General features: G+C 41.0%; 1 protein-coding gene across 3 annotated transcripts; it reads right to left on the bottom strand.

Moving 5' to 3' along the window:
• Positions 1–5,544: 5,544 nt before the first annotated feature.
• On the bottom strand, positions 5,545–7,666 carry LOC133710327 (uncharacterized). Of its 3 annotated transcripts, XR_009846603.1 has the most exons (5): positions 7,439–7,662; positions 7,280–7,345; positions 6,564–6,626; positions 6,382–6,449; positions 5,545–6,247 (listed from the first exon to the last, which is right to left on the bottom strand). XR_009846603.1 is itself a non-coding variant. In XM_062136369.1 (4 exons), the coding sequence occupies exons 1-4, from the start codon at positions 7,581–7,583 to the stop codon at positions 6,390–6,392; spliced, it is 330 nt and encodes a 109-aa protein (XP_061992353.1). In that variant the 5' UTR covers positions 7,584–7,666; the 3' UTR covers positions 5,545–6,389. The 3 variants fall into 3 exon arrangements, 1 of the variants encoding a protein (XP_061992353.1); XR_009846602.1 differs by having other exon boundaries at positions 5,545–6,449; positions 7,439–7,658; XM_062136369.1 differs by having other exon boundaries at positions 5,545–6,449; positions 7,284–7,345; positions 7,439–7,666.
• Between the last annotated feature and the right edge of the window lie 4,321 nt (positions 7,667–11,987).

Raw genomic sequence — 11,987 nt, 5'->3', positions numbered from 1 at the left:
CTTCATGATTATCAATTTGAAAGAAAATTGGACTAAATACTTGTTACTCTCTGTACTTTGTTTTATGGAGCAGTTCAGTCCAAAATTTTTAAATTAAACAGGTTAGTCCTTATTCTCTTTAATTCTCACCCAATAGGTCTAAAATGACTATTTTACCCCCCACTTTTTATTTTTTTTACCTTTTTAATTGTTCTCTCTCTTTTTTTTTTATTTCTTCTTCTTCTTCTTCCCTCTCTACCGAGCCACCCTCCGCTGCCTCTGCACCTCCTGCTTCTTCAGCCTCCAGCCGGCCAGATTCTGTCCTATTTGCTTCCTCTTCCAGGACCTCCAGCAACAAAATAGCTACAAACCCAAAAAGAACAACAAGACTCCATCGAACCCATCAAACAAAACTTCAAACTTTCAAATTCACATGATTACATAAACAATTACGAGACCCTAAAACTCAGATCCGTGAATCGGAACCAAGATCCAATCACGAATGCAATGCAAATTCCCAGATCAAAATAATTGATAATTGAAATATGAAATTGAAGGTTTCATGGCATAGACGAGAACTTGTTCATGTCCAAAGCCACTGCCATCTCACGCGCCGAGGCCGAGCCTTTTTTTTCAGTCAAATTCATCATCTGGGTATTCAATTTCACCTTTTTTCACACATTACCAACCCCCAATTTCACTAGCTCTCTACTCCCAAACTTCCTCTTCTTGTTGTTCTTCTTCTTCTCCAGCAATCTCACATACTCTTCAACCTTGACGGCCTTGGGCTGTGCCTTAGCGACGAGAGTGTCGAAGGAGGAGAAGCAAGGCCTCTTTTGGCTGCGGCGCGAGTAGACGTGTAGGAGCCGCTGGTGGTGTTTAAGAGGAAATGCCATGGAAAGAGAGAAATCGAGAAAAATAAGTAAATAGAAAGAGCTGAGAGAGAGAAGTAGAAAAACTAAATAAAAAAATGAGAGAGAAATTAAAAAAAATAATAAAAAAGAGAAAGTGAGGGGTAAAATAGTCATTTTGGACTTATTGTGTGAGAATTAGAGAGAATAATTACTAACCTGTTTAATTTAAAAATCTTGGACTGAACTGTTTTATGGAGCAAAGTATAGGGAGTAACAAGTATTTAGTCCAAGAAAATTTTCAGAAGGGATCTACCAATACATACATAAACATTTAACAGTTAATTTACTGTAATGTAATAAAACAGTGGATTCCCAAACCGTTATTTAAATAGCCCTCATTAAAGTAATTATTCACACGAAAATATTTTCTATAAAGCTTATTCAAATCAATGGAATGTCAAATGGTGTATGTATATAGGTCCAAATGGAACCTACCATGTTAAACTCTCATTATGTTGGAACATGTCCAAGTCCTACTGCAACCCTCATGCAGCTAAGTACTTTAAATTAAGAAATAGATTCACCATGTTCATTGAGTTTGTTCAATAGTTGCTTCTTTGTAGGAAGCGCATACGTCCATGCAGCAACAGCTTTCCCGAGGCACACAGCACAAACAGCAGCTGCAGTATCCCATGTATATGAGTTTGCAACTGCTGCAGTAGAGCAATAATGCAATTTTCCTGTTTCTTTTCTACCGTTAAATTAGCTTAAATGGTTACCAAGGGATCACTAACCATCATTTTCCATTTCCAAATAACCTTATTTAACTCTATACTAAAATGTAAGTTGGATAATATGACCATTTTACATCAGCAGGAGCAATGTGAAACAGTGCAATAACCCGATCCAGCCAGGGGCGGATCTAGGTAGCCCATGGGGGGGGAATCAAGCTCACCTGAGAAATTTGGGCTTAAAAAAAAAAACCACATGTATACTTTTTTTTTTATAGGTATATGGCTTATTCATTTCGTTACTTCAAGGCTTCAGTCCTTCTTCAAGCCCACCCCAACTCCCCAATTCCCCGACCAAGCTTCAGTTACTTCAAGGCTGCTGTATGCTGAAGAGCTTCACTCCTTCAATCCTTCAAGGCAACAAGGTGCTGCGTTCCTTTCTCTTCTTTGTCTCAGAGTCTCAGTGATCGAAGGCTCCTTCTCTTCTACTCTTCTTCTTCTTTGGGGCAATCAATTGAATATAGTGTAAGTAAGATTCAATTTTGTTCTATCTATTCAATTTGGGGAAATTTTTAGGGTTAAGAATTGATGTTGATTTCAATTTTGTGGTGTTGATTTAGGCTTTGCTGTGGAACATTGGAAGTCTGGAACGTGCTCTCTTGTTTATGATTTATTGTGGGTTTCTCCTTCTCTTTCTTCCAATTAGATGTGAGGAACTGACTCAACTGAAGACTGACCCACTGAGGAACAATGGTTTCGAATTTATTGGTGTGGTTTTAGCTTAATTTTCTTATTGGTATGCCTTTTAGTTTGATTTGTTTTTGTATAATTGTCAAAGAACACTTCTTCTGACTTAGCCACTAGTCTTTGCTATTTATCAGCATTCGGCAAAAGAGTTGAGTCTGAAACTCTGAATCCTCTCTTTCTCAATTCATTCTTTTGGCAGAAAGAATAATTATTATCATGGGAAGGAATTTACTAAACTATAAAGTATACGCGGTGGATGATGTTGTTGAACTAGTCTCATTTGAGGAAGGAATTTACTAAACTATTACTAAACTAATCTTTGCTATTTGTCGACGAATTCTGCTTTCTACTTTTTTTTTTCGTTTAATTACATATACAGTTGCATTACTGGATGATGATGAATTGATGATGAACTAGTCTCAATGTCTCATTGAGCTTGCCAGTGGATGCATAGAGTTAGATTTAGTTAGTTTATGCTCTTATATTGCATTGCACGTTTATTTTGGTGTTAATTTTGTTAGTTCTGTATAGATATGCATTTGAGAGGTAAGACTCACTACGTCCCCCTGACTAGGTGTATATTTCTTTTCAATTAATAAAATTCTCTCGCAACATCGAGATTCTCATAATTTTTTTTTCTATTAAGAAACCCAAGCCCACCCGAAGTTTCATTCCTAGATCCAGCAACACGTGTACGATCGAGATTGACTTTGACGCCTTCGCGAGATCATGCATCTATCATTCCCAAGTCAAACAAATTTAGCTTTAATTTCTTCAGATTCTGATTAACCCAGTCAAAAAATGAAGGAAAGGCTCATACGTTTGCGACGTAGTCCATCTCAATGAACTTGCAATTGAAAGCGTTCCCTAAGCCCCTGAATAGCGACGAGACGAGAGAACAGCGTCACCTCCACTTCGCCGCTCTGCAAATTTACGACCGCCTCCAACTCCTTGAACACTTCTGCAGCTTTCCTCATGGGCTTCTCATTCACCATTGCAGAGTCTCTCTCCTAAAGGCTAGTCGGATAAATATAACAAAAGGCTTTTTTTTTTTGGTCGAATCAAACAAAAGGCTTCGCTCTGTACTTTTATTCTTGCGGGGGGGGGGGGGGGGGGATATGAGTTTATCGGAGCTTTTACTGAAGAACACTGTTGGTGACAAAATATTCCGTATAGGATTTTGACTCACCAATGAATGCGGACTGGAGCGGGAGCTGACCAGGAACGATCGAGAAGCTTCCTTGGAGGCTTGACTCGAAGTTTGACCGTCGGCTTGAAGAGGAGGGGGGTACCTACAGAAAACCCTCCGATGCCTAAGTCAATATGTTTCTTAGTCGAGTGTAGTAGAATCAGTCAGAGTGAGATGGATTACCTGGACGTCGAGGCTCCTTTATATAGGCGATGACTTACTTGGAGGACAAGCCGCCATTACTCCCGCTTATATGGTCACATTTATTTATGCACTTATGATGACAATTATTGCTGCACTAATAACGGTTAATCATTACGTACTTATGATAGTCATTCATTGCACATTTACGACGATCATTCATTGCGCACTTATAATCGTAATCATTGCCCGTTTATTACTGTACTTAAGGTCGTAATCATTGTCGCTTTCATGCCCGATATTTACGTCCAAAATAATGACCGAGTTAATTGCCTTAATGAGGAATCCAAAAATAGTTGACCACCCCCACAATGCCCCCAAATTTTCTCTTTGGACACTCGTCCTAAGAGGAAATTTTCAGATCCTTGCTGCGTCAAATCTTGCCTCGAATATTTCCTCGAGCCCTGGCCATCCCGATTCTTTCCTCGAGCCCTGGCCGCCTCGATTCTTTCCTCAGGCCTTGGCCGCCCGGATTCTTTCCTCGGGCCTTGGCCGTCTTGGCAGCCCCGAATCTTTCCTCAGGCCCTGGTTGCCTCGATTCTTTCCTCAGACCCTAGCCTCCTCGATTCTTTCCTCGAGGTGAAGATTCATTTTCAGCATGAGACATGGAATTGCCCCCATTTTCCTTTGAATCTGATAAACAGCATTTTATTCTTTTTGGCCACCGGCCTTGGGTATTTGCTTTGGCCACCAGCTTTACACATACATTTCCATAACATCAAACCACAAATATATGTCGAATATAAAGGGAATCAAAAATCAGAATATGGTTACTAAAGGAAAGAACGCTAGTCTACAATACCCGGACTCTTGTCTCTTTGGGGCTTGTATTCCATAACTCCCAGTCCCTAGTGACAGAAATGAGATTTCCTAAGGTGCAGCTCCTGCCATCACTTTTTAGGGAAAAGTGGTTCCCATAGACGGCGCCACTTGTTGGTGAAGAAAAAATCCGTAGAGGATTTTGACTCACCAATGAATGCGGACTGGAGCGAGAGCTGACCAGAAACGATCGAGAAGCTTCCTTGGAGGCTTGACTCGAAGTTCGACCGACGGCTCGAAGAGAAGGGGGGTACCTACAGAAAACCCTCCAATGCCCAAGTCAATATGTTTCTTAATCGAGTGTAGTAGAATCAGTCAGAGTGAGATGGATTACCTGGACGTCGAGGCTCCTTTATATAGGCGATGACTTACTTGGAGGACAAGCCGCCATAACCCCTGCTTATATGGTTGCATTTATTTACGCACTTATGATGACAATTATTGATGCACTAATAACGGTTAATCATCGTGTACTTATGATAGTCATTCATTGCGCACTTATAATCGTAATCATTGCGCGTTTATTACCGTACTTAAGGCCGTAATCATTGTCGCTTTCATGACCGATATTTACCGCCAAAATAATGTCACGCCCCGAATTTCAGACACAATAATAATACAATTACATCAAATACAGAGCACCGGGCGTGATGGTTCGGACACCAATAATAATTAGCTGAGAAAATTTTCCTTTAAACAAGGCACCCAACGATGTCCCGAACCCACAATGTAAATACAGACTCGTTCTTTAGAGTCACATATTACATTAAGCAAAGTTTACAAATTAAACTGAAACATCAATTCAATAAGTAATTGCACACACAACGCTTATTACACAGCGGAAGACTAATAAGTGCGTAGCACAATTAGGTAATAAACCTTGTTGAAATGAAAAAATTTGCACATCCAATTACAACGAGGCCCGTCCATATCAGGAAAATATGAGTGCTTTATTTAAATAAAATTAAAAGCCTCTCATGAAAACAAGGATGGACAAAGTTGATAGCTTTTAAAACTCTAAGCAAAAGGAAAAAGCACAAGAGTCATTAAGCTGGTCTATTGGATTTTTACAAGACGTCAGACTTCTTGTTTTGTCAAAATATAGATTACAAAGCAACTACAAAATACAAGAGTTGTAGTCTTCACGGAATACAAGTTCCCCAAGTAGTTCACTCCAAGTTGAACTCTAAAACTCTATGTTTTATACAAACCAAACTCATGATCGGTGCAATATAAAAAGCACCGCATAAAGAAAAAAAAGGACGACGAAAATATAGAACATAGCAGCATCAGGAGACCGGGAAGAAGCAGAGGGAGAGCAGCGGAGGAGAGGAAGAAAGCAAGAAGGAAGAGGGTGAGACTTTCAACGATCTGCACCTTTTCCTTTGGTGTTCTCAAATGATGCAGGCCTCCAGCGATATCGTAGGGTATCAATATCATGCTCTGACACGGCGTGCCTTAGGGTGCCGATATTGTCGTTGAGCTTCGACTCGGCGTGCCTTAGGGTGCCGAAACTACTTTCAAAGCTCCGGTGGCGGTGCCTTACGGTGCCAATACTGTTTTCAGAACTTTGAAACGGCGAGCCCTTAGGGTGCCGATATCATCCTCAAGTTTCGGCAGTTTAATAAACCGGAACTGACAGAGGGCCCTTTGTGGATCACCATCCAGACCTTGCTTCCATATAGGGTCGTGATTCAACATAAAAATGATAACAGGAACTCTGTCAACTTCACTTAAACACCACATATAATTACCCCCTGCATCCTTTCAAAACACCATAGCCAAAAAGAGCCAGTCCCGATCTCCATTCCAAAACACCTATTCCCAAAATAGCCAATGGGTAAATAAAAGAAGGCCTCACCCTTGAGTTTAAATCCTGGAGTTCTGATACTTGGCTACGGTATAGTCGCTGTTCTTGTCTCCGGCCACCTGTATAGCCAGGGAGAGAAGTTGTGAAAATGAATCCAATTCTGCAACAGACTGTAAACTTAATGCCTACAAACAAGTTGATATCAAAACTAATACTTTAAAGAAGAAGCTCACCTTAAAGAAAAATAAGCTTCGAGAGACCTTTGAGGCTTTGATAATTGCCGCTTTTGTTTGCACCTGCACATTAAGCTATCTTGTCAGAACCAAATACAAGTTATGCTCAGAAAGAAGTTGTTCCTGTCCAAAGTTTAAAACCAAAGGTTGACAGCTGTGTACTTCTGGGAGCCACAGGTCAAGGTGCACAACATAGGAAAAGTTGAAAGCCTGGCGGTGGAATGGCAAAATAACAACTTGCAACACTAATTAAGTGCACGAAACAGAGATGTGTTGAAATGTAAGGCATATGTTAGAACCAATTTCAACTTATTCCAAGAGATTGCAGCAAGTGTTGATGCAAGAAATTGAAGCGGTGCTGACATGAAAATTAAAGAAGAAAAGTCTCTGGCAATGGCATCCATGTGCAAAGGAGTTTTAATCCAAGTTTTGGTCAATGTCAACAAGGCAATCCCAGAAATCCATAAAAGCACAAAGTAATATATAAAACAAAGAATGAGTGCTATGGTGATGTGCAGGCCACGAGATTGACTAATTAAGCTATGCATAAGACAAAAGGGCTTAATTAACAAAGTGTCCAACACAATTGCAGAAGCTGACAAAGTGGCATTGCAGACCATCAATTTAGGCACAAGACAAAAGCTTAATCAACATATTCAAAGCAAGAAAGCCAATTCAAGTCAACTGGGTATAAGGAAAAATGGGTTCAGCCTCACCCACAATATGTCGACCTTTGAATTGGATGGCCCCCTGATGCACAAAGCTCCACTTTCTCAAAATCACTGTGGAATGTTGTGGAAGAAGAATGGGCGTCAGTATCTGGCCTTCTGGATTATAGTACTAGCTAGAAGCGAAAGCAAGGGGAGAGTCTTTACCTGATCGCTCACAGAGAGAAGCAAGACGCCGAGTTTCAAGCTTTAAGCTTTGTGGGACTACTCGTTGAAGACCCATGTATATTCCCATCTCCAAGTTGGTTTCTGAGTTCAAATCCATCTCCGTTTCTATTTGGCAAGAAAGCATGGCCGAGCTCGAGTTCTGTTGAAATTTGGATGAGGTGGAGGAAGGGCTGTGAAAACCGAAAAGATGAAACAGAGCGTGGAAAAAACAGCTGGGTGCCCTTCGTCAGTTTTGGGCCTCCAAGAAATCTGGGCCTGTGGGACGCTTTGGGAAGTTTATGGGTGTCCTTAGCAAAATTTGATGCCCAAGATAAAAGTTTGAACCATGTCTCCGAATTCTACACAAGAAAATTGAGACTCGGAGTCCGCTCGATACACCGAAGGTTCCTGTATTAAAGTTGGGGGCCGTGAAAGCTTCATGGATCGAGAAACATGACTCGCGAGGATACAAAAGAAGCCCATGTCTAAATTTGGGCCCATTTGAAGAATCCGGCAAAGCATGACGCTACGGGTGTCCATTGCAAAACACCCAGGCTTTGGGTTTCGTTAAAAAATACTGCAGAACCTAAAAAATATCCTTTTGGTACAAAACCAATAAAAATCCCAAATACCCCAAAAAACTTCAGAACTACAATGGTTTGATCCCTTCACAGGGTATGTAGGCAATCTAGCGACCCACTAGATGCAACCACAAATTCAAATCGAATCCCTGACTCCACCAGTCAAATTCAGCCAATCCGAATCCCTGACTCCACCAGTCAAATTCACACAAACACCAGAAAAATAAAATCATTCCCAAATTACCCAAAAGCAAATTCAAGGGCACTAAACCCTCACAAATATCTCAAACACAAATCCAAAAGTAAATGGGTCATCTACCCATTTAAATCCCAAATGCTGGAACTACATGTGGTTTGATCCCGCAAGGGTATGTAGGCAATCTGGAATCAAATGATCTAGATGCAACCGCATCCCAAACACTATTTCTATTCCAAAAATCCAAGCCTTCCAATGGGTCATTCACTCATTGGAATTCTTGAACTACGAGTGGCTTGATCCCTTCCCGGGTACGTAGGCAACCCATTCCAAAATTCGGGTGCAGCTGCAAAAACAAACAACCACACATTGGTTTCTTTATAAATGGAATCAAAGGGTGTTCCCTTGTAACAAGGGATTGTAATTAAGAGACACATTCTGTCTTGAATGGGTCGAACCGAAATAATTAAAACTCTGTTCTGTTAATGAATACGAGTGAAATTACGTTGGGTGACATTTTACACTTTGTGCAATTTTCCCCCAACAAACCTACCACTGCAACAGCAAGGCAAATCTACGGCTTCAACCACGCTCACTCTAACCTGCAGGATAAACCCCTACACCATGTGTTGGTATGCACATACCTCCTAGGAACAAGTATCGGAAGCACAAGACTTGTATCGCCAATACGCAAGTGAGGTAAGCTCCCAGCCGAGGGCCCCGATACCCCTCAAGGCGATATCGGGAACCCCGAGCATCCCACACCGAAAGAAACGGAACCAAGCTCCCACAAATCTGCTACATTAAGGTCATCTCCAACAACCCAAAAAGGTAACTGTTCACTATCACTTTCCATTATCATTATCTTATACGATACTGACTTAGGCATCGGAGCGTTGAAGGCCGGCACACCCGGTCTTCCCTCTGACCTTCGTCTGTCTTGTAGATAAGTGAGACCGATAGCAATAGTAACAGACCGATACACCCCGTGTTCTGCTGGACCGAACCCCTCTCGAGACAGCTGAAACACCGTGGAATAGTGCACCGGGTTGCAAACACAAACCCGGTAAGCTTTTGCAAGCTTGTATGAGTAAACTCAAAACCAGTAACTGTTGAGTCACAAATTACTTATGCAATTGTGCCCCATAATTATGAAAATTTATTTGTCTTCCATGCTATTTTACCTTTTTTAATCCATTTCCTTTTATTTGTAGGAAACCTTGCATTGAGAATAAAATGACTATTTGAGGCTTGAAATGCGGAGATTTGAAGAGAGGGGAAGAAGACACGGAGATTGGAAGAAAATTGCAAATCGACTTTTCCGACGATTTTTCCGGCAAACTTTTCCAACGACTTTTCCGGTGAACTTTTCCGGCGAGACGCCACTCATGGAGGGTCATTTCTCCAGCAAAGGAGGACCATGGTTGTGAGAATCTCCCATCACTTGAAATTCAAATATCTCCCTACACCTTGTCATTTTGTCACCTTACCAATTTGGGACCATTTTGGGGACAATGGTGTAAGAGCATCTCTTGCACACTTTGGGACCAAAGATGACACACGTAGCTGATCAAAGAGAGGCCAAAGACTCATTCCTCAGCATTCTTGACTCCATTCAATCATCTTCATCCTATCCAAGATCCATTTTCTCTCTAGAGAAGACACCACCATTTTCACCACTAAAACCACCATCTCCACCACTAAAACCACCATTTCCACCACTACAACCTCCATTTCCTCCACCACTCAACACCACAACTCACCTTAGAGATTCCAAATTTCACTATTCTTACCAATATCAAGAGCTTGGAGCAAGGAGAAGGAGGTGACTACCACCACATCATGTTCTTGGAGACCTATCTCCACCACCTCTTCCGGCATCATCAATAGTCACCCTTTACTCCCTATATCTTTATGTATTTGATGTTTAATAAAATGTTGAAGCTTGTGTATCTAGCTATGTGTGGGTAGTGAACTAGTTGGGGCTAGGGTTGAAAGCCCTAGCAAAACTTGCTTGTATTGATGCTTTTGCTTATAAATTGATGCAAATTCATGTTGTCATTCTCACATGCTAAGTCAATAGTTGAATGCTTTACTTAGACTTAATCAATTTGAGTTATGTGTTTGCCATGACATGAAGTTTTTCCTAGAGATTGATTACCTTTAGGCAAAAAGGGAGCATGAAAGCACACCATGTGTGCATGTGAGGGTAGTGAGCTAAAATCACCTAGAGATAGGATTGGTTTGCTTGCTTGGTTACCTAAACTCTAAGCTTTATGCATTTAGGGGAAAAGGATTGAGACCTATCCGGTAATTGAATTTGTCTCTAGGTAGTTAGCTCTAAACTTATCCGGTTAGAGTTAATAAAATGAAAGGGGTTTAAGCCTTAGTAGTCCTATCCGGATGCTAAGAGGGTAGTTGGACAATTAGTTTTGCATCATTCATATTCAATTGTTTTAATGCTTGCAAGGGAGGCAAAAGGTGAAACCCGATGCCCTAACTCTCATCCATTTGATAACAACTTGTTTAGTTTAGCTTAGTTTATATTACTTGCTTTCATTGTTTCAATTTGAATAGAAACCAATCTCAAAATCAAATCTCTACACACCATCTTGCACATACTCACCATGAACTTTGGTTCACTTGTGAGCCTTTGTTTGTGATTGTACATTTGCATATTCTTCTAGTTTTTCCTTAGATTTTCCCTAGCTAGGAAAGAATTTATCAATCCTTGTGGGTTCGACATCCTTACTTAATCATCTATTCTATAACTTGTACCTCTTGCACTTGAGGTTGGCTTCAATGCTAACAAGTTTTTTGCACCGTTGCCGGAGATTGGTGTGAAATCCAATCCCTAGCTCGGGTAGCCTTAGGGATTAGCTAGAAATTTCCCTTGTTTTTATTTTATCTCTGTTTACCGACCAGTCGTTGGTCTCCGCCGACTAGTCGTTTGTGTTAATTTCGTGTGATTTTTGTTTCGTCGACCAGTCGTCAGAAATTTCCGATCGATCGTTTTAGGGTCAAAAGCTCACCGACCAGTCAGCAAGTGTCGCCGACCGGTCGTTTCCCCTGTTTCAGCAATTTTTCAATTTCGTGTTTTTGGTTTCTTTTTGTATCTTAACTTATGTTCTTACCTTTGTTTTGAAATACTATAGGTGTTTATGTCTCACAATCACCTACAAGTAGCCCAAGGATCAATTCAAGATATTCTACTCCATCATCTCCAAGCACACCAAGTGGAGACAACATATCTATTGATCAAATCCTTGAAGATAGTGGTGAAGAAACTCGGATACCGCAAGAAACTCTTGATCTCATAAAGAAATTAGCGGAAGAGTTGCAAGCTAAAATAGACCAGATACCCACAATGGTTGAACCACGCCCCATGAAGGAGTACACTTTGCCAACAATCTCCAATCATCCAAGTTGCATCGTGCTTCCACCATGTGCCGTTGCTTTTGACATAAAGCCAGGGACTATTGCAAACTTACCTCTTTTCTTTGGCTTGCCAAGTAATGAGCCATACTTGCACCTCCTAGAGTTCAATGAAGCATGCTAAACCGTTCAACTTTTGGGTATTGATGAAGGCAATTTGCGTCTTCGGCTCTTTCCCTTTTCATTGAAGGACAAAGCCAAGAAATGGTTGTACAAGTTACCCCCAAGTAGTATCCACACTTGGGAAGAGATGCAAAGGGTATTCCTCAAATTCTATTTTCCTCCTCACAAGTCCAATTCATTGAGGAATGGGTTGATGAACTTCCGAGAGCTACCA

This window comes from Rosa rugosa, chromosome 5, assembly GCF_958449725.1.
Source record: "Rosa rugosa chromosome 5, drRosRugo1.1, whole genome shotgun sequence".
In the NCBI taxonomy this organism is placed as follows: Eukaryota; Viridiplantae; Streptophyta; class Magnoliopsida; order Rosales; family Rosaceae; genus Rosa; species Rosa rugosa.
This window is presented reverse-complemented; position numbering and strand designations above follow the sequence as displayed.